Below are 23,550 nucleotides of genomic sequence, written 5' to 3'. Positions count from 1 at the left end.
GGAAAGCAGTATGGAGGTTCCTCAAAAAACGAAAAATAGAAATACCACATAAACCAGTAACTCCACTTCTAGGAATTTACCCAAAGAAAACAAAATCTCTGATTCAAGAAGATATAAGCACCCCTATGTTTTTTGCCACATTATTTACAGTAGCCGAAATATGGAAGCAACCAAAGTGAGGTTAATAGATGACTGGATAAAGAAGATGTGGTACATATACACACTGGAATAGTATTCAGCCACAGAAAAGAAAGAAATCCTTCCATTTGTGACAATATGGATGGACTTAGAGGGTATTATGTGAATTGAAATAAGTCAGGTGGAAAAAGACAAAAACCATATGATTTCAGTATATGTGGAACCTAAAAATAAAACAAAACAAAATAGAAATACTGAGAAGTGACTGGTGGTTACCATGGAGGAGGAATTAGGGTGGGTGGGTGACATAGGTGAAGGGTATAAGATGCACAAAATGTCAATCATAATGTAAATTAGTATGGGGATGGAAGCACAGAACAGAGAATATAGCCAGTAGTTTTGTAACATCTTTCCATGTTGACAGATAATAACTATACTAGTGGGGATGAGGATTTAATAATGTATATATTCTGGAATCACTATGTTGTATATTTGAAACCAATATTGCATATCAACTATACTTAAATAAAAATATATCAAAAAATAAAAAAAGCTTAGAAATAAAATTTTAAAAAATCAAAATATCTTTTGTAAGAACAATGAAATAATTTCATGAACCAACTGAGGAAAGAGGAGAGCCATCACAGGATAGCCATGAATATCAGTAGATTGACTATCTCAGCTATCAGAGCAGGCCAGGCATGGGTTGAAGTATCAGTACACATTCTTCTTTGCATATCTGGAGGAAGCAGATTTGGCCACCTGCTTTTTCTGGCAACTGTTTTTAACCATTCGTGAAAAGCCAAGGACCTGGGATAGTGTCATAATTTGGTTTCCCCTCTACCTGTCACACAACATACTTCATCAGCAGCTAAGGAGTTCATTTTCAACTTTGATCTACTGTCTCCATCAATGATACATTAATTCAGCTTTTCAGATCCCAAGAAGCAATGTTAACTGACTTTCTCCATTTACTTCCTTCCCCGTTCTCCTTTTCCTTCTGTGTCCTCCTCCTCTTCTCTTCATAAGCTGTTGCTGTCCTTGTTCTAAGAGGCTCTATTCATCTCCAGAAGTGTCCTCAGCACATAAGCAATAATGCACAAGAAAAAACAACCACAGGAGTTACCTGAACCACTCTAGTTGCTAAAAGGAATTTGCATGTCCATGATTCAATGTGTTCAGTAATTCCTCCAGATTTCAGCATAGATATATTTTACACAGATATTTCAAAAAGCAACTCTAAAAGAAATGTTCCAGGGGTTTAAAGCTATGACAGAGGCTTAAAGCTGCCCTGCCCCTGAGCATAGTATAGAAGGAAATAAACCTTCAATGGTCATTCATCAGAGATGTGATATATGAATTATTCCATTTAATTTTGCTTATGTATTAAATAAACATTTATCCAAATACTAATGTATTTTCTCTCCTCTATTCTATTATATTCTACCATAGAGTATAGGAAAGAGATGAACTTTATAATGTTCTTTGTTTTTAAATATCCATTCAACACCTCCAGCATCCATCCCCTCTACCTACCTCTTGTCTTTTCTGTGCACAGTACTGAATCCATTCTAGATAAACATTACAGTAGCTGGCTCGTGTTATTCCCTGGAGGCACGGGACATAGTCATCATCAGTGTTGATGTTGAACATTGCAAGGTCACGCTCAATGTAATGCCACTTGGCAAAAGGCTGCAGGGACTTCAGAAGTGACTCATTTTTGATCCAGGAGAGGAGTTTGGGGGATGTTACCATATAGTATATTATACTCTGCAGAGAGAAAGCAAGATTTTGAGCCCTTACTGAATTCTCTAATGCCAGCAAGACATTTTATTTATTGTACCTTATAAAGTCAGTCAATGTCAGGGAAATATGAGACATGAACTCCCCACATGTGGTATCATTTGTATTTCCTGCTAGATTTAATGCATGGAACCCACCTGAGACATTCTGAAATGTCCTCTCTCAAGGTCAGTGTAGAGAAGAGGAAACTGAGAAAAGATTGTCCCAGAAGAGAATTTCCATGGACAGAAAAGATGGCAGCTACCCTGCCTCCTCTGAGAAAAGCACATGAAAGCACCCCTGCAGGCTTCTGTGGATGCCAGGGTTGGCCAGTCCAGCTGAAAGAGACTGGGACAGACCCTCTTCCAGGGCCCCAGCCAAAGAGTACTTCATGAACTAAAACAACACAGTTTCTATGGAAAGTGCTTATGATGGTGGAATTGTTGTAACCCACGTTTACACGTAGTCCTGAGCCCAGACAGCAGACATCTGAGGTGCATTCAAAATAACCTGTGTTTGCTCCTCCATCAGACACTCTGTTTCCCCAGTTGGGGAAAATGCCACCCTCGGGCTTTATTATTCAGAGTCACAGCTTTATTGAAAGCCATCTTGTAATTTCCAAATGAATTCATCCTTCGAACAGGCTCACACCCAGCCCAGAGAAGTAAAAATGCAACAGAGAAAATGAAAATCTAAGTCTGATGTGAGCACATCAGCAACATCTGAGTATACCACTGAGGAGCGCCTGCCCTGCTTCACTGCGCCATCCCTATCAAAGGAAAGAGGGCCACTGAGGCTGAGGTGGAGCTGGAACAGAGCTTACATCTCATCTGGAAATCCTGAGCAACAAGAGGGCCGGTATTTGACACAAGGAAGCAATGGTGGGTGCTCCCATAAAATCAGATCTTGAATTAATGGCCCTCTTGGATGATAAAAACCCATTCTTGCCAGGGGAAAAGACAGGAGGGAACACACATGGTGTGGGCATCAACACAGCTCGGTGACTGTGAAATTGGGCAAGCATGTACTCTTCCAGGCAGGCTCCCGCTCCTCTCCTGCTCCCCCTTCCTGCAGCTGGGGTCTGAAATCCAGAGTGCCTAGGGCGCAGGCTGCTGAGGACTATTTGGATTCAGGTTATTTCAGGACTTGTAGCAGGCACACAGACAGACATATGTGGCCTCTGGGTCTGGACTAAAAACAACAAACCTGACCCAGCCTCCCTCTGCTGTTAGGATGAAGGGCAGCCTGGACTATGGGGAGACTAGCCTGTGACTCCTCTTGGGCATATTCTCCATTAGGCGTCACAGTCCTCCTGACCCCAAAGCGGGAAGCAGGAGAAGTCGGCAGACACTAAGTAAAATTTGGTGGTTCACACATTCTCCCACCTCTGTGGCCCTGTGCCCAGCACAACAATGCCGGGCTTAAGAAGTCCCTTCAGTGAAAGGGCAGAAGGAGGCAGAAGGAGGGAAGGTGGAAGAGGTCAAAGGAGATGAAAGTGGGAGGTGGGAAAGACAGACATGTGAATGAAGCCCCCTCTCATCATTCTTGGGACGTTTAAAATGAGGTAATGTGTGTGAAGAACTTGGCATGCAGCTTGGCACATGCTACATCTTTGGCATGTAGGACTTACCCACCCAGCAAGCTTGAAGCTCAGTGCAAAGCCCAGGAGAGGCTTGGAGCAGGGGACGAGGGGACAGGATGGCATCAGGGGACAGGAGATGACTGAGTCTGTGGTGGTCACCAGAGGATGCATCTAATATTCAACAATATAAATTTTGAATTTGGAAGGTTTTCTATTGCCTACTTGCTGGCAGATAATTGAAAGCTTCCATGAGGCAGGCAGTTCAAGCAGGTGGCCCAAACTTATAAGCAAAAGGGGACCCATGACTGTGGCTAAAGGCACCAGTTCTCAGCTGACAATGGCAAAAGGTGGAAAGAAACGTAGTCTGTAGAACCATCTGGGCTTGGCAAACACCTGGTCTGGCTGCCCCCAGTGTGCGCTCATCACTTGTGCCAGATCAGAACAACAAACAAACATTCAAAGGCCAACATCTACCTTTTCATTGATTTCTAGAGAGGAATTAAAACAACCCCTCAACTGATGAGGTCATAAGAGTTAACGAGGACTCTGACTCCAGGAGGTGAGAACTTCCCCTTTCAGTTCTGGCAGGATCCTGCTGTGCTGACTTCTGAGCTTAACCCCAATCTGAGCTCAGCTTTCCTGCGCATGAAGGGAATCAGTCCAGACTCCTCTCACCAGAGGAAAATGGAGTCCCCCCAACTAGTTGCAAAACATATCCCACTTTTACCCTGTTTAGGCAGAAATTCTGTCATGGAGTCAGGATTAATGAGGGGCATGAAATCCTTCAGAACCTGTCAGGATGAGATGGATATAATGCCATGTGAAACTGCTAAGTAAAGATGGGGAATATGAGTTGAATTCATAGACCTGGATTCATGTTTGAAGCAGGACCTCTTTGGAATTAAGCACCATATCTGGCTCCTCATCAGGAAATGCTCCTGACTCCTCACTTAAATTGTAGGTCAGCACAATCTATCAGATGACTCCTTCTAGGAAGGGGGCCCAGCAGGCACACCAGCACATCCATCCAGGTTTTTCACTGCTCACTATGCAAGGCAAGTGATAGCACACCTCCTTCCTAAAGAAACTGGGCAGGAATAATGGCAGCAGGAAAACCAGCCCTCACAGAAAGCTGATGTCCTGACTCCTAAGAGGGTTTTAAGCACTAAAAATGGAGGAGTGATGGATGAGGCACCAGGGAAAACCTCAAGTCATCAGGAAGGAAATGATTTCACATATATTCGTAGGGGGGGGAGACTGACCCAGTTTATTAGGAGATTAAAACAATTCTTTTCTGTAAGGAACTATTTCAAGCTTTTTTTCCTTTTTGATTTGTCTGTTTAATAAAAAAATAAAAAGAACAAAACTGAACTTTCAAACTTGAAGCAATTCAGAGCTACAAAGGCAAATTTGTTCACCAAGTAACCAAGGTCAAAGAAGAAAATATTCATCAGGTTTCTTTTTTGCACTTCTAAATCTTAAAAATAATTTTTAAAAATTTTATATTGAGATACATACAATAAAATGAAAATCTCAGTGTGCCATTTGATGAATTTTGACACTGTGTATAAACTCATGTAAACATCTAATATTCATTAGTTTTTAACCCTAAGATGCTGTTTCCTCTGTTCTAATAGCCACTCAGCACTCCCCAAATTTCCTCTACCCATCCCCACAGGGGAATTAGTGCAAGTTCTGAGCTGCCCCTCAGCAGACGGTGGGAAGCGCAAAGGGCTCCATTCAGAGAAAGCCCTGCATGACTAGACCTGTTGGTGCCAATGTGGACTAACAAGGAGGCTCCATGAGGCCCCATCTGCTCCCAGATCTCACCCCCTCCTGACTGCTGATTTGGAGTTCAGAACATTCTGTTTCTATTGAGCAGAAACTTATCTGTAGTTGTTCCCAAGCCCAAATCACTTCAGAAATGTGTTGGAAAATAGGCATTTGGACCCATCCCCTGGCCCCAGAATGCAGATTTCTGGGTTGGACCTGGAAATCTGTCATTATCTAGCTTGCTGGGGGAGGCTGATGTCCCCGACTGCCCCTGGCTCATGAGAAGTGCCCCTCTAGATAACAAACCACCGCACTGTGCACTTCTCCTACCCCACCTGAACCTCTCATGTAGGCATCGCTCCCGTTTCTTGGAAAACAGAGTTAAGAGCATTGCTTTCCCACAAGCCAACTACTGCCTGGAATGTTCTGGGGCACCCCCTCGGCCCTCTGCATTTGCATATTATGCTGAGTTGTTTTTCAGACTGCAAATTGTCCTTTCAGAAAACACATAGGGATTCGGAGGCATGTCTCCCGGAGTTAGGAGAGGAGGGATGGTAATACCAATTATCAGTGCTTCAAACAGCAGGTCCTGGCACAGCACCTGTAAGGCCCCTGGAAAAGTCACATGGGTAAATGAAGAGAGGACACCTTATCTCTTTCCTCTCCCTTTTCTCCCACTCATGGCAATCTGCTAGCCCCACTGTGAGGGGCCAGGTCTGAACACCCATCTGTCCCATGGCAAGGCCATTTACAGGTAGCCCCAGATTCAAACATGTAGCTCAGTATTGAGCTCCATTCTCCCAGCTCACTCAGACCCTTGCCTCTGTCTGGCTCTCATGTGTCCAGACTGTGACCTGGACTCCAGATTCCACATTATCTGAAACCTTTATCCATTCAGTCCAATAAATGCAATGGACACCTCAATATGCAAGTCCTCCTAACCTCTGGGACCCAGAGAGGAATCAAATGTGCAGGGCTCTTGGGCTTAGGAAGTTGTCAGAAGGTGAAGCAGAAAAGATTTCAGAGGAAAGGGAGGTTAACGCCAGCCGTGGACCCAGGGCAGATTGTGAACATGCAGAGATCACAAGGAGAGAGGGGCAGGAGGGGGACACCACTGTGCCAAGGTGGGGATGGGGAGCACAGTGAGTGTGTATGTATGTGTGCAAAAGTGGGGAGTGGAAAACCTAGCTGGTCACAAGAATGGAAGGTTCTGAATGGCATACAAGTGTCCAGTGCTATTCCCGAGGTTCCAGGACTCATCCATTTGACCTGTCTAGACCCAGCACACCTATGCTGCACCTTCCGGGGTAAACTCCTGACACTGTGACTGCATGGGCCTGCCACAGTGCCCTTGACCAGTCAGCCCCTGGATCCAGCCCTCCTGCAATGACCCCACCCTGTTGCCACCTATGAACCAAACATAGTACTCAAGGGACATGTTCTCTCCTTTTTGAGGGAAATAGCTGGTTGCCACTTAACATCTGTCTTTACTTCCAATGAATATACAGTTTCCATCCAGGTTCATGGCTGCCCAGAATACACTTTCCAGACCCTCTTGAAGCTGGCAGGTAACAGCCTTTTGGCCAATGGGAAACAGCAGGAGCATACAATGTCAACTTCCAGGAACCTTTTTAAGGGACCACTGGTGCATGCCCCTCCTCTTTCCTCACCCATTTAAGCCTGGACCTTAAATCCTGAATGCAAAGGTGGGAGAGACACTGAAAGTAGTGGAGCCGGGAGCTGGAACCCAGGTCCCTGAGGACTTTGTGGAACAGAGCCATCATACCAACCTTCATTTGTGTGTGAGAGAAACACACCCATTACGTGGGTCCACAGTTATATCATGACCCACTGCCAAATCGAATGTCAATTATTATACTGAATGGCTTAGAGTTGTCTCTGTGTATGAAAAACTTCTTGCCATCTAATTTATACTGGCAGAGGGACAAATGGCAGAGTTGTGAGCCAAGAGGTCACAACTTCCTGAAATGCTTTCCAGATCTTTACAATTTATGTAATGTTGGGGAAAAAAAGCTATAGTTTTCCATGAGCTTTGGGTATGAAGTTTTGCATCCCTCTAGCACACACCAAGGTGGTGTTACAAACCACTAAACCTGTTTTAAAAGTCCTTCCACAGAAAAGGGTTTCACAAACATTTCATGTTGCAGTCATCTTAGGTTACTTAACCTGACTTTCATAGGCTGTCTTCCATTGCTATAAACTCCAGCAGCGATTGAAGCACACCCTGGGGGTGCCCCATAGTAGCTAGTCCAGGTTCCTAAACATCCGTTTTATTATTAAGGTATCATTGATATACAATCTTATAAAAGTTTCACACGAGCAACATTGTAGTTATTACATTCACCCATATTATCAAGTGACCCCCCTACCCTATTGCAGTCACTGTCCATCAGCACAGTAAGATGCTATAATTACTACTTGTCTTCTCTGTGCTATACTGCCTTCCCTGTGACCCCCATACATTATGTGTGCTAATCATAATGCTGTTTAATCCTCTTCTCCCTCCCTCCCCACCCCACTCCCCACTCTGTTCCTTTTGGTAACTGCTAGTCCCCTTTTGGAGTCTGTGAGTCTGCTGCTGTTTTGTTCCTTCAGTTTTGCTTTGTTGTTACACTCCACAAATGAGTGAAATCATTTGGTACTTGTCTTTCTCCATGTGGCTCATTTCACTGCGTATAATACCCTCTAGCTCCATCCATGTTGTTGCAAGTGGTAGGATTAGTTTTCTTATGGCTGAATAGTATTCCATTGTGTATATGTACCACATCTTCTTTATCCATTCATCTACTGATGGACACTTAGATTGCTTCCATATCTTGGCTATTGTAAACAGTGTTGTGATAAACATAGGGGTGCATATGTCTTTTTGAATCCTGGGATCCTGTTTTCTTAGGGTAAATTCCTAGGAGTGGAATTCCTGGGTCAAATGGTATTTCTATTTTTAGTTTTCTGAGGAACCTTCATACTGCTTTCCATAATGGTTGAACTAATTTACATTCCCACCAACAGTGTAGGAAGATTCCCCTTTCTTGCATCCTCACCAGCATTTGTTGTTCCTTGCCTTTTGGATGGTGGCCATCCTAACTGTGTGGGGTGATATCACATTGTGGTTTTAATTTGCATTTCTCTATTGATTAGCCATGTGGAGCATCTTTTCATGTGCCTGTTGGCCATATGAATTTCTTCTTTGGAGAAGTATCTGTTCAGATCCTCCACTCATTTTTGAATTGAGTTATTTGCTTTTTGGGTGTTGAGGCATGTAAGTTCTTTATATACTTTGGATGTTAATCCCTTATTGGATAGTCATTTGTGAATATATTCTCCCATACTGTAGGGTACCTTTTTGTTCTACTGATGATGTCCTTTGATGCACAGAAGCTTTTTAGTGATGTAGACCCATTTGTTCATTTTTGCTTCCCTTGTGTAGGAGGTGTGTTCAGGAAACAGTTGCTCATGTTTATATTCAAGAAATTTTTGCCTATGTTTTCTTCTAAAAGTTTTATGGTTTAATGACTTACATTCAGGTCTTTGATCCATTTTGAGTTTACTTTTTTGTATGTAGTTAGACAGTAATCCAGTTTCATTCTCTTGCATGTAGCTGTGCAGTTTTGCTAACACCAGTTGTTGAAGAGGCTGTCATTTCCCCACTGTACATCCATGGCTCCTTTATCATATATTAAGTGGCTGTATATGTGTAGGTTTCTATCTGGGCTCTCTATTCTGTTCCATTGATCTGTGGGTCTGTTCCTGTGCCAGTACGAAATTGTCTTGATTGCTATGGCTTTGTAGTAGATCTTGAAAATGGGAAATGGATCCCCTCAGCTTTATTCTTCCTTCTCAGGATTGCTTCGGATATTCAGGGTCTTTTGTAGTTCCATATGAATTTTAGAACTATTTGCTCTAGTTTGTTGAAGAATGCTATTGGTATTTTGATAGGCATTGCATTGAATCTGTAGATTGCTTTAGGCAGGATGGACATTTTGACAATATTAATTCTTCCTATCCATGGACATGGGATGTATTTCCATTTATTGGTGTCTTCTTTAATTTCTGTCATGAGTGTCTTGTAGTTTTCAGGGTATAGGTCTTCCACCTTCTTGGTTAGGTTTTCCTAGGAATTTTATTCTTTTTAATGCAACTGTAAATGTAATTGTTTTCCTGATTTCCCTTTCTGCTAGTTTATTATTAGTATATAGGAATACAACAGATTTCTGTGTATTAATTTTGTATCTGGCAACTTTGCTGAATTCAGTTACTAGTTCTAGTAGCTTTGGGGTAGATTCTTTAGGGTTTTTTACGTAGAAGATAATGTCATCTGCAAACAGTGACAGTTTAACTTTTTCCTTAGCAATCTGGATGCCTTTTATTTCTTTGTGAGATCTGATTGCCACGGCTGGGACCTCCAGTACTATATTGAATAAAAGTGGGGAGAGTGGGCATCCTTTCCTTGATCCTCATCTTAGAAGAAAAGCTTTCAACTTTTTGCTGTTAAATATAATGTTGGCTGTGGGTTTGTCATATATGGACTTTATTATGTTGAGGTACATGCCCTCTATACCCATTTTGTTGAGAGTTTTTACCATGGATGTTAAATTTTCTCAAATGCTTTTTCAGCATCTATTTAGATGATAATGTGACTTTGTTCTTCTCTTTGTTGATGTGGCATATGATGTTGACAGATTTTCAAATATTGCACCATCCTTGCATGCCTGGAATAAATCATACTTGATCATGATGGATGACCTTTTTGATGTATTATTTAATTCAGTTTGCTGATATTTTGTTGATTATTTTTGCATCTATGTTCATCAGGGATATTGATCTGCAATTTTTTTCTGTTTGTTTTGGTGTCTGCCTGGTTTTGGTATTAGAGTGATGCTGGCCTCATAGAATAAATTTTTAAGTACTCCCTCCCCTTCTACTTTTTGGAAAACTTAAAGGAGGATGGTTATTAGGTCTTCTCTAAATGTTTGGTGAAATTCAGCAGTGAAGCCATCTGGTCCAGGTATTTTGTTCTTAGGTCATTTTTTTTATTACCAATTCAATTTCATTGCTGGTAATTATTCTGTTCAGATTTTCTGTTTCTTCCTTGGTCAGTCTTGGAAGGGTGTATTTTTCTAGAAAGTTGTCCATTTCTTCTAGGTTATTGAATTTGTTAGCATAACAAATATAGTATTCTCTAATAATTATTTGTATTTCTGTGGTGTCATAGTGATTTTTCCTTTCTCATTTCTGGTTCTGTTTATGTGTGTACACTGTTTTTTTCTCGATAAGTGTGACTAAGGGTTTATCTATTTTATTTTCTCTAATAATCAGCCACTTGTTTCATTGATTCTTTCTATTGTTTTATTCTTCTCAATTTTATTTATTTCTGTTCTGATCTTTATTATGTCCCTCCTTCCACTGACTTTGGGCCCCATTTGTTCTTTATCTAGTTTTGTTGATTGTGAGTTTATACTGTTCATATAGGATTGTTCTTCTTTCTTGAGGTAGGCATGTATTGCAATATACTTTCCTCTTGGCACAGCCTTCACTGTGTCCCACAGATTTTGCAGTGTTGAATTATTGTTGTCATTTGTCTCCATATATTGCTTGATCTCTGCTTTTATTTGGTCATTGATCCATTGGTTATTTAGGAACATGTTGTGAAGCCTCCATGTGTTAGTGGGATTTTTCATTTTATTTGCATAATTTATTTCTAGTTTCATACCTTTGTGGTCTGAGAATCTGTTTGGTACAATTTAAATCCTTTTGAATTTACTGTCTCTTTTTGTGGCCTAGTATATGATCTATTCTTGAAAATGTTCCATGTGCACTTGAGAAGAATGTGTATCCTGCTGCTTTTGGGTGGAATGTTCTATAGATGTCCATTAGGTCCATGTGTTCTTATATGTTGTTCAGTGCCTCTGCCTCCTTACTTATTTTCTGTCTGATTGATCAGTCCTTTGGAGTCAATTGTGTGTTGAAGTCTCCTCAAATGAATGCATTGCATTCAATTTCCCCCTTTAATTCTGTTAGTATTTGTTTCACATATGTAGGTGCTCCTGTGCTGGGTGCACAGATATTTATAATGGTTATATCCTCTTGTTAGACTGACCCCTTTATCATTATGTAATGTCCTTACTTGTCTCTTGTTATTTTCTTTGTTTTGAAGTCTATTTTGTCTGACACAAGTACTGCAACACCTGCTTTTTCTCCTTATCATTTGCATGAAATATCTTTTTCCATCCCTTCACTTTAGTCTGTGTATGTCTCTGGGTTTGAAGTGAGTCTCTTGTAGGCCATATATAGATGGGTCTTGCTTTTTTATCCATTCTGTAACTCTGTGTCTTTTGATTGGTGCATTCAGTCCATTTACATTTACCATCTAAAGGTTTTTTAAAATTTTCCTTCTTTTTCATCCTCCTCCACTGTTTATATCTTAAATGTTATATTCTGTGCTCTTTGTATCCCTTGACTGACTTTGTGGGTAGCTGATTTCATTTTGCATTTGCTTAGTAATTAATTGGTCCATTTCCTTTACTGTGGTTTTATTTTATCTGGTGACAGCTATTTAGCTTTAGGAGCACTCCTATGTACAGCAGTCCCTCCAAAATACACTGTAGAGATGGTTTATGGGAGGTAAATTTCCTCAGCTTTGCTTATCTGGAAACTGTTTATTCCCTGCTTCACATTTAAGTGATCATCTTACTGGATAGAGTATTCTTGGTTCAAGGCCCTTCTGATTCATTACGTTAAATATGTCATGTCACTCCCTTCTGGCCTGTAAGATTTCTGCTGAGAAGTCTGAAGATAGGCTGATGGGTTTTCCTTCATGTGTGATCTTTTTTTCTCTCTAGCTGCTTTTAATATTCTGTCCATGTACTTGATCTTTGTCTTGGTGTTGTCTTCCTTGGGTCCCTTGTGTTTGGGCATCTGTGCACTTTCATGGCCTGAGAGTCTATTTCCTTCCGCAGATTGGGAGAGTTTTCAGCAATTATTTCCTCAAAGAGACTTTCTATCCCCTTTTCTCTGTCTTCTTCTTCTGGCACCCCTATAATGTGAATATTTTTCCATTTGGATTGGTCACACATTCTCTTAATATTTTTCTCTTCTAGAAATCTTTTTTCTCTCTGTGCCTCAGCTGATCTGTATTCCTGTTCTCTAGTTTCTATTTCATTTACCATCTCCTCTACCTCATGTAATCTGCTTTTAAATCCCTCTATGGCATGTTTCATTTTAGATACCATATTTTTTTTCAAAGTTTCTGTTTCTTTCTTGAAGTCCTCCCTGGGGTCTTGAGGATTTTTCTGTAGCTGTCAGTGAGCATGTTTATGATTTTTATTATGAAGTCTTTATCAGGAAGATGGTTATTTCAGTTTCACTTGGCCGCTTTCTGGTGTTTAACATTTTGGTTTGTACCAGGTTCTTTTGCCATTTCATATTTCTAATGATTCTCATGGAATAATAACTTTTTGTAAGTGGTGCCCTCTAGTGCCCAGAAGCTATACTCTCTGGAGCTGCCCAGAACCTGGAGTAATGACACAGGTCGCAGGTGAGTGGTGCTGGTGCCTGCTGGGAGGAAAGAGCTCTTTTCTGCTTCCTGGCTGCAGTACCTGCCTCCACTGCCAGGACCAGTGGGCCAAGTGCATAGGGAAAAGCCTCTGCATTATGCCCCTGTAGCTGCTGCAGGAGGGGCCAGTGTCCAGCTGACTTGGTGTGATGGTGGGGGGAGCTGGTTTGTGAACCGGTCCTGGCAGGAAGGAAGGAGCATCAGGCTACATATTGCAGTGGTGGGTCTTGGCGCTATATTGCTAGCCAGGGGTATGGAGAGCGTGAAGCTCCTGAAAGTGCCCAACCTGCTGGGCTGAGTTGCTGGGACACTTTTGTCCACCTGTCCTTTCTCCTGAGCAGCAAGCTCTGTGTAATCTTTGCCCTTTTAGCAGCTTTTTTACTATTGGGAAGTCTTTCAAAGTACCTGCCTTTCTTTTGTCCCAAAGAGGACAGTTATTGGTACCTGTTCTCCACAAGTGGCTGGAATCTCAGTTTCTCTGAGTATTCCACTTGTCTTTGCTTTCAAACCCCTCTAACTCCAGAGCATCATGTAACATGGGTTCATGCTCCCAGAGTATATCTCCAGGGGTGGTATTTAGCAGTCCTGGGCTTCTACTCCTTCCCTGCTCCATTTCTCTTCCTCCTGCCAGTGAGCTGGGATGGGGAGAAGACTTAGGTCCTGCCAGATCATGGCTTTGCTACTTCACCCTTTTCCATGAGGTCTTCTCTTTCCCCAAGCATAGGCGGTCTGTCACGGTCTTCTTTCTATCGCTCTTTCTGGATTAGCTGTATTTGCTACATTTGCATATTATTTGTGGTTTGGGGAAGAGGTTTCTGCCTCATTTCTCATGCCACCATCTTTTTTCAACCTCAACATCCTCCTTTTTAATTGGCCGAAACTCCTGAACCTTCAGGCACTCATGACATCTTTCTATTTTGTATTACCTCATTTCTGCTGGACCATCTATCTCAGTCTCAACTGGCAGGGAGCTTGGGTATGTTGTCTGAATGACGTTAAAGTGTGGGTCCCTCTGAGCACTGCCCAGGGCTCCTACCAGACAAATTATTCAAAATAGAAACCACCCCAAAGACTTCCTCAGTCATGGCTGCCCTCATCTGTCCCTTCCCCTTGGAAAACACTTTCACTCAGATTATCACTCTGCATCTTTGGCCAGATCTCAGATTTGTTCTCCAGTCTTATTCCAACTTGGCACACTTTCTGAGATTGAATATTGGTTCAGCAGATGTGGTACAGAGCAACTGAAAAAATATGTTATTAATCCCCACATGAGTAAGGCAAAAAGGGCTGTCATTATCCTGATTGGATCCTTTAGCTATATTTTTGAGTTTTTATTGAACTTAAAAAATAATTTTGCTTCTTAAGTGGAAATTTACAGAGCATCTAAATCGACACTTATGCAAACATTGAGGCTTGGTAATATTTTCAGGATGTCTCAATATATCATCACAATCATTACCATAACTCATGCTGTGTTAGAGTTGAAGAAACAGGTCTAGGTAAGAAAATCATTGCCTATTAATGCCTGGGCTTAAATGTGACTTGCAGCAGGAACCCAGGCTAACCCAAAGCCCTTGAAGATTTTTCATGGAACCAGTGGTTCTGAAACCTATCTGGTCCTCAGGTTTAGAAGCTAAAGAGAAGCTTCAAAATCTAGCTCTTTGCTAAGCTTTACAGGAACCTCTTGAGCCAGCCCAGCATTATTGCTCAGGCAAGTGTCTAGGACCCAGAGCGATACCTTGATATAGTAGCGGATAAGGATCCTCCGGAGGTCAAAAATCTGCAGCATTGTGGCTGCATTGTTATCTATGATGCTATAGCCCTCCAGGATGTACTGTGTTTGTGTGGTCTCCCAGGTGAGCCATCGGAGGTTAAATGCAGCATTACAGGACAACAGGTGGGGCAAGTGTCCTGGTTTGCAGGAACAACAGCCTTGGTCATTCTCGTCACCTTCCATGATGGCCTCCACCTCTCTCTGCTGGCAGTAGGTTCCTGCAGTGTACAAACACAATAGAAGTTATACAAGAAGTCATCAGACAACCTCTGTCTAGAATTGCTTTTCCCCTTGCCTCCATTAGAAGGGAAGATACTGAAGAGAGTCTAGGAATCTGTTTGTTCTTAGTTCAAACAGTGTCACCAGATAAGTCACAATTCTCTTAATCATTAACTCTCTTATTCATTAATATTCATTCTGATTCTCATGGACATGAATGGTTGAAATGCTCACTGGTTATGTCCTCAAGTTCCTCTTTCCAGAAACGTGCAGGTCACAGCTGAGCAGATGGGAAGCTAAAGGAAGGTGGCAAACAGAGATGTTTGAGAGTAACTAGGTGCATGCTGAAGTGCTTCCAAGAGGGGTGCCCTGGAAAGACTCCACTGCTAAACCACAAGGACACACCATCTCGCCTCATATGACTGACAGCCAGATGCCAGGGGAGCTGAATGCATTCCCAAAAGAGAAAATTCCAAAAACATGATAAGATGATGGGTGTCAACAATCTCTGAAAATGAGGCACCATATCTTCTTCAACACGATACCACCTGGCATGCAGAATTGTGAATTAAAGTTATCTTAGCAGATGGATGGTGGATCATAGCTACTATACTGAAAATTAATAGGAATAAAGGGAATATCCTGCGTCTATGTTTAAAAGAAAACAGTGACACAATTTATAGTAATAAAGCTACTATATATAGAATATATATAGTATATATATTCTATAGTATATATATAGAATATATATAGAATATATAGTAGCATATTTAACAAATAGTTGGGTAGTTTCATTGAATGAACCGGAAATTGGATTATGCTTAAACACTGGGTGTGAACTTACTAGCATCAAAACAAAAGGTTGGTTTGGGTGAGAATATGCTTGGTATTATTCCTTTAGATGCTACACAGAGAGAGTCATGGATAAAATGAAATAAATCTGGAGTATCTGAGCAAGTAACACTTCCTCCATTAAAAATATAATAGTACATTAGTACTGATTTGAACAAGGCCATAAAGATTGCTTGCTACACGAATCCTGTAGGGTTGTAATATCATGCAAAATTATGTTACTGAAGAATGGCTGAAACATCCAGGGACTTTTGCTTTGTAGAAAAGAAAGACTTTGGGGAAAATGATGGTTGCCTTCAACAACTATCTGAAGGGCTGTTGTGTGGAAATGTGAAATATTCTCTGTTGTTCCAGAGGGCATCATTATGACCAATGGGGAGAAAACTTCAGGGTATAGAGTTTATTATAATAAAGGTCATTTTAATAACTGGGAGTTCCATAATGAGATGGACTGTCCTGTGAAGATAAGAAGATAAGGAAATCGGTGACAACAAAAGAATAGGTACTGAAAACCAGAGGGGAACTATTAGTTGTAGCTATTAGTCGAACTAATAGACACAAGACTGAAGCTAGGAAGGACAGCAAGAGCAACTGAAGGAGTTGTTACTGGTTGTGATGGTGGCGGTTCATATATTTTTCAAGAGAGTTGAGTTCTAAGCATAGTTATTAACAGAAGGAGAAAAGTACCAAAGAACAAAAAACCAAAAAAGCAATTAAAGAGATGGATGAAATAAGAGTTGCAGAGGACAGATGAGCTGGGTAAGTTAGGAGCAACAGAAAGAAAAGGCAGATACAGAGATGAAAGTAAAGGTACATGAAACAGAGCAGCTCATAAAATAAAAGTCATCAAAGTGCAGCTAAGGAGAGAAAACACAGGAGGTGGTAAGAAAGAGTATATGAGGGTCCCCAAGAAATTTCATTTTAAGAGACGCTTGCTTCACTATGGGTCTGCATCCAGGAATTATTTGTCAAGTGTTATATTTAAATATATTTAAATTATTTCAAATAATTTTGGGGCATATGATACCATCCAAATATCAGCATAAAAGAATGTTATTTTAGTGGGAGGCAACCATTAACAGTTTTGAAGAAAGGGAGATGGTAGTAACTATTTGATTTTGAGCAAGTTATTTGATAGCTCCAGGCTTGTTTCTTCATCTATACAATAGCATCAGATAAAATGACTTATGTAAACTCATTAAGAACCACCCAATATATTACTATTATTTTTACTAGACTGTAGGCTCCATAAAAACAGTGATTGGCAGGGAGAAAAATGAGTGAATAAATAAACAAATAAAATGAGCTAACAAGCTAATCCAGTCACCAAATACTGAGTGGCTACCAGGTGCCAAACACTGTTCTACACACTGGGGATATAAGAATGAAAAAACATAAAAATCTCTTTCCCTGTGTAGCTTACAAGCTTAGGTTGAATAAGACAGACAACAAACAGAAAAGAAAAATAATAAAATATGTCAGAGGGTGAAAAATAAAAAAGCAATAGAGGATGGGGAGTACTGGGGTGGGGAAAGCTATTTTAAGCAGGGGGATTGGCAGAGGCCTTAAGGGCTGCCTGAAGGAGATAGGGGAGCACACCATCAGGTGACAGAGGGAGCTCTCCAGGTAGACAGAACACCTCATCAAGACCTAGGCATGGGCGCGCACTTGTCATGGTCCCAGAACAGCAAGGGAGCCGTGCATGTATAGTGGAGTGAGCAGGCCAGAAAGTGATAGGAGATGAAACAGAGAAGGGGCTAGGGAAAGATCCTTCTAGGAATGAGAAAGTCTTGGATGGTTTCAGCTCAGAGGCAATGTGGTCTGCCATGTTGCAGGAGGATCACGGATAAGAGACAACGGTGATTTGGGCCAACGTGGTTGGAGGAAGGGACAAGAAATGATTAGACTGTGGGTATATCTGACAGGATTTGCTGACCAAGTTGGCTATGGGAAGCTGAAAAGATGAGGGAAGAATGATGTTGAATTTTCTGACCTAAGCAATATAAAATAAATACAAATAATATATGAAGATAACTATAAATATAAAAAACAGTAATCAAAATGGAGTTAGGATGGAGAGCACATACAGGAGCTATAAAAAATGAAATGCCCATTTATGGTGAAAAGGAAGACTGGAGGGAGAGCAGCCTGTGGGAAGATCAGGAATTTACATTTGCATATGTTACATTTTAGCTTCCCATTATCAATCAAAATGGGGATGTCAAGTAGGCAGTTGGTTTAAGAAATATGGAGTTCAGGGGAGAGGTTCTGGGAAGAGATTTATAACATCTGAAAGAATGATCAGTTTAGGGGCCATTCTAAGTAACTGGGGGAGAGAGTACAGATAGCACGGAGAAGAGGTCCAAGCTCGGAGCATTCCCACAGTTAGAGGTCGTGGCAGGGAGGCCCCATCAACAAAGCAATTGGACGTAAGTGGCCTGTGAGGTCTAAAGAAAAGCAAGAAGTAGTAAAAGGCCAGTTAAAGAAAAAAGTTCCAAGGAAGAGGGAACATCAGCTATGCCAAATAATGCTTGTAGGTCAGATTTCGTATGATTTATCTGTTAGACAATTGAAGCAAATGGTGATCTTTGCAAGAGAAGTTGTGGTGGAATGATGGTTGTGGGAGGGGATTCCTGATCAAAGTGAACTAGAGACAGAATGGAGGGAAAAAATCAGAGAGTAAAAGTAGGCAATATTTTTGAGGAGTTTTAAAAATCTTTATGACTGCATTATTTTTTTTGACACCTCACTCACACCCTGGGACCTCCCATACAATGTTGAATAGGAGTGGTGGGAGGTAGCATTCTTGTTGTGTTACTGAGTTAATGGGGAAGATATTCTGTTTTTTAGCATTATATAAGATTTTCCATAATTGTTCTTTATCAGGGAAAGGAAGTCTTCTTCCTCTAGTTTTCAAAAATTCTGTATTAAAATCAGGAACAGGTATTCAATTTTAACAAACGTTTTTACTGCATCTACTCGGGTGGCAATGATTTTTTGGCATTTATTCTGTTAATATGGTTAATTATATTGATTAGTTTCCACATATTAAACCAATCCTTCATTACTGGGATAAACATCACATGTTTATATATTGTTTGATTTGGGTTTCTAATAACTTGTTAGGAATTTTTACATACACATTTATAAGGTATATTGGTCTGTAGGCTTATTTTCCCATGATGTCTTTATATGTTCAGTTTATGCTGACCTCCTAAAGTGATTTGGTAGGTGTTTTCTCTTCTATTTTCCTAAAGAGTTTAAGTAAGATTGGTGGCAATTCTTGCTTCAATATTTAATGGAATTCAACAGTGAAGCTATGTAATTCTGCAGTTTTCTTTGTGGCCAAGATGTTTTGTTTTTGTTTTATTTTCCTTCATGAATTCAATTCTTTAGCACATATAAGTCTATTTAGATTTTCTGTTTCTTCAGCTGTCAGATTTGGAAAATTGTATTTTTCAATGAATTCTTAATTTCATCTAACTTGTCAAATTTATAAAATGTCTTTATTATTACATCTGTAAGATCTGTAGTAATGTTCCCTTTTTAATTCCTGATTTTGGTAATCTGGATTTTCTTTCTTTTTTTTCAGGATCAGTCTGGATCAAGATTTTTAAATTTTACTGACCTTTTCTGAGAGCCAATATTTTCTTCCATCAATTTTCTCTTTGTTTTTTATTTTCTAGTCTACAGGTTTCCTGCTCTTATCTTTTTCATTTTCTTACTTTCATATGTTTTAGATTTGATTTGATTTTCTCTTTCTAGCTTCTTCAGATGAAGCATAGGTTAGGAGCTACCACTTTTTTTTTGGTCTGTAAAGAGCCAGGAGTAAATATTTTAAGATTTTGGGGCCACATATTCTGTCATTTCAGCCTCTCCTCTCTCTCTTTCTCTTTCCCTCCTTTGTTCCCTCTCTCCTCCCCTCTCTCATCCTTTTTCATGTACAAGTCATTCTGGTTTATGAGACATAATGCCCACCCCTTGCTTAGATCATTGATTTAAAACCTTTCTTCTTCACTAATATATAAAATTTTGGAGCTGTAAAATTTTCTCTATACATTGCTTTAGTTATATTGCATTGTTTTCTTTATACTGGATATATAAATATATACTGGATATTGTAATTATATATGTATATTATAATGGATATATACTTATTGTTTTTTCATATTGGTGATATATTTAGATACATCCCACCAATTTTTTATTTTTTAAATTTCATTCATTTCAATACTTTATAACTCATTAGTTAGTTTTTATTCCTTATAGCTCTGGTCTTAGGTGTAAGCACATTTTCAACTGTTTTGTCTTCTTGATGGATTGATTCTTCAATCATTATGAAATATCTTTCTTTATTTTGATAATACACTTCATCGTAAAGCCTGATATTGATACAGCTATTTCAGCTTTCTTGTAATTAGTGTTTATGAGGGGTAGTATTCTATCATTTTATTTTTAAGCTATCCATGGCTTTATATTTAAAACATGTATCCTGTAAAGTGAATATATATGTGACTTAGTTTTTTATCAGCCTGATAATCTTATATCTTTTAATTACAGTGATTAGTTCATTTGTATTTAATGTGATTGTTTATATGACTGGGTGCAAATTTATCATCTTGTTATCTGCTTTTATTTGTCCAATTTCTTCCTTTTGCATTCTTTTTTTTTTGGTATCATTAACAAGAGCAACATTATGGTTACTAGAGTCCCCTCCATTATCAAGTCCCCACCACATACCCCATTACAGTCACTGTCCATTAGCATAGTAAGATGCTATAGAATCACTACTTGTCTTCTCTGTGTTGTACAGCATTCCCCATGCACCCCCCTTACATTATGTCTGCTAATCATAATGCCCCTTTTCCCCCCTTATCCCTCACTTCCCACCTATCTGCCCCAGTCCCTTTCCCTTTGGTAACTGTTACTACATTCTTGGGTTCTGTGAGTCTGCTGCTGTTTTGTTCCTTCAGTTTTTCCTTTGTTCTTATACTCCACATATGAGTGACATCATTTGATACTTGTGTTTCTCTACCTGGCTTATTTCACTGAGCATAATACCTTCTAGCTCCATCCATGTTGTTGCAAATGGTAGGATTTGTTTTCTTCTTATGGATGAATAATACTCCATTGTGTATATATACCACATCTTCTTTACCCATTCATCTACTGATGGACACTTAGGTTGCTTCCATTTCTTGGCTATTGCCAATAGTGCTGCAATAAACATAGGGGTGCATATGTCTTTTTCAAACTGGGCTGCTGCATTCTTAGGCTGAATTCCTAGGAGTGGAACTCCTGGGTCAAATGCTATTTCTATTTTTAGTTTTTTGAGGAACCTCCATACTGCTTTCCATAATAAATTTACATTCCCACCAGCAGTGTAGAAGGGTTCCCCTTTCTCCAAATCCTCACCATCATTTGTTGTTGTTTGTCTTTTGGATGGTGGCCATCCTTACTGGTGTGAGGTGATATCTCATTGTGGTTTTAATTTGCATTTCTCTGATGATTAGCGATGTGGAGCATCTTTTCATGTGCCTGTTGGCCATCTGAATTTCTTCTTTGTTCAGCTCCTCTGCCCATTTTTTAATTGCATTATTTGCTGTTTGATTGTTGAGGTGCATGAGCTCTTTATATATTTTGGATGTCAATCCTTTATCAGATATGTTGTGTATGAATATATTCTCCAATACTGTAGGGATGCCTTTTTGTTCTATTGGTGGTGTTCTTTGCTGTACAGAAGCTTTTCAGCTTGATATAGCCCCCCTTGTTCATTTCTGCTTTTGTTTCCCTTGCCTGGGGAGATGTGTTCATGAAGACGTTACTCATGTTTATGTCCAAGGGATTTTTGCCTATTTTTTTTTATAAGAGTTTATGATTTCATGACTTACATTCAGGTCTTTGATCCATTTTGAATTCACTTTTGTGTATGGGGTTAGACAATGATGCAGTTTCATTCTCTTACTTGTTGCTATCCAGTTTTGCCAACACCAGCTGTTGAAGAGGCTCTCATTTCCCCACTGTATATCCATGGCTCCTTTATCATATATTAATTGACCATATATGTTTGGGTTAATATCTGGAGACTCTATTCTGTTCCACTGGTCTGTGACTCTGTCCTTGTGCCAGTATCAAATTGTCTTGGTTACTGTGGCTTTGTAGTAGAGCTTCAAGTTGGGAAGCGAGATACCCCTGCTTTATTTTCCTTCTCAGGATTGCTTTGGCTATTCAGGGTCTTTTGTGGTTCCATATGAATTTTTGAACTATTTGTTTCAGTTCATTGGAGAATGCTGTTGGTATTTTGATACGGATTGCCCTGAATCTGTAGATTGCTTTAGGCAGGATGGCCATTTTGACAATATGAATTCTTCCTAGCCAAGAGCATGGGATGAGTTTCCATTTGTTAGTGTCCTCTTTAATTTCTCTTAAGAGTGTCTTATAGTTTTCAGGGTATAGGTCTTTCACTCCCTTGGTTAGGTTTATTCCTAAGTATTTTATGCTTTTTGAGTCAATTGTGAATGGAATTGTTTTCCTGATTTCTCTTTCTGCTAGTTCATCAGTAGTGTATAGGAAAGCAACAGATTTCTGTGTATTAATTTTGTATCCTGAAAATTTGCTGAATTCAGGATATTAGTTCTAGTAGTTTTGGAGTGAGGTCCTTAGGGATTTTATGTACAATATCATGTCATCTGCAAACACGGACAGCTTGACTTCTTCTTTACAATCTGGATGCCTTGTATTTCTTTGCTTTGTCTGGTTGCTGTGGCTAGGACCTCTAGTACTATGTTGAAAAACAGTGGGGAGAGTGGGAATCCCTGTCTTGCTCCTGATCTTATGTGAAAACTTTCAGCTTTTTGCTGTTAACTATGATGTTGGCTGTGGGTTTGTCATATATGGCCTTTATTATGTTAAGGTACTTGCTCTCTATACCCATTTTGTTGAGAGTTTTTATCATGAATGGATGTTGAATTTTGTCGAATGATTTTTCAGCATCTATGGAGATGATCATGTGGTTTATGTCCTTTTTGTTGATGTGGTGGATAATGATGATGGATTTTCAAATGTTGTACCATCCTTGCATCCCTGAGATGAATCCCACTTGGTTGTATTTTTGGTGTATGATCCTCTTGATATATTTTGCATTTAGTTTGCTAATATTTTATTCAGGATTTTTGCATCTATGTTCATCAGGGATATTGGTCTGTAATTTTCTTTTTGTGTTGGATCTTTGCCTGGTTTTGGTATTAGAGTGATGCTGGCTTCATAGAATGAGTTTTGAAGTAATGTCTCCTCTTCTACTTTTTGGAAAATGTTAAGGAGAATGGGTATTATGTCTTCTCTGTATGTCTGATAAAATTCAGCAGTGAATCCATCTGGTCTGGAGGTTTTGTTCTTGGGTAGTTTTTTGATTACTGATTCAATTTCGTTGCTGGTAATTGGTCCATTTAGATTTTCTATTTCTTCCTTGGTCAGTCTTGGAAGGTTGTATTTTTCTAGGAAGTTGTCCTTTTCTTCTAGGTTTTCCAGCTTGTTAGCAAATAGGTTTTCATAGTATTCTCGAAGAATTCTTTGTATTTCTGTGGTGTCTGTCATGATTTTTCCTTTCTCATTTCTGATTCTGTTTATATGTGTAGATTCTTTTTTTTCTTAATAAGTCTGGCTGGGGGTTATCTATTTTGTTTAGTTTCTCAAAGAACCAGCTATTGGTTTCACTGATTTTTTTCTATTGTTTTATTCTTCTCAGTTTTGTTTACTTCTTCTCTGATCTTTATTGCGTCCTTCCTTCTGCTGACTTTGGGCCTCATTTGTTCTTCTTTTTCCAGTTTCAGTAATTGTGACTTTAGACTGTTCATTTGG

The 23,550-nt window shown here is 39.8% G+C and overlaps 1 protein-coding gene across 5 annotated transcripts in view; it reads right to left on the bottom strand.

The window, feature by feature from the left end:
• PCNX2 (pecanex 2) overlaps positions 1-23,550 on the bottom strand; it is a 402,596-nt gene that overhangs the window by 26,106 nt on the left and 352,940 nt on the right. For all 5 annotated transcript variants that reach the window (XM_037017074.2, XM_037017075.2, XM_037017071.2 and 2 more), the window contains 2 exons: positions 14,587-14,840; positions 1,675-1,908 (listed from right to left, as the gene is read on the bottom strand). In XM_037017074.2, the coding sequence (XP_036872969.1) occupies positions 1,675-1,908; positions 14,587-14,840 (488 nt within the window). The remainder of the gene's footprint in view (positions 1-1,674; positions 1,909-14,586; positions 14,841-23,550) is intronic.

The sequence above is a fragment of the Manis javanica genome, chromosome 7 (genome assembly GCF_040802235.1).
Source record: "Manis javanica isolate MJ-LG chromosome 7, MJ_LKY, whole genome shotgun sequence".
Taxonomy (NCBI): Eukaryota; Metazoa; Chordata; class Mammalia; order Pholidota; family Manidae; genus Manis; species Manis javanica.
This window is presented reverse-complemented; position numbering and strand designations above follow the sequence as displayed.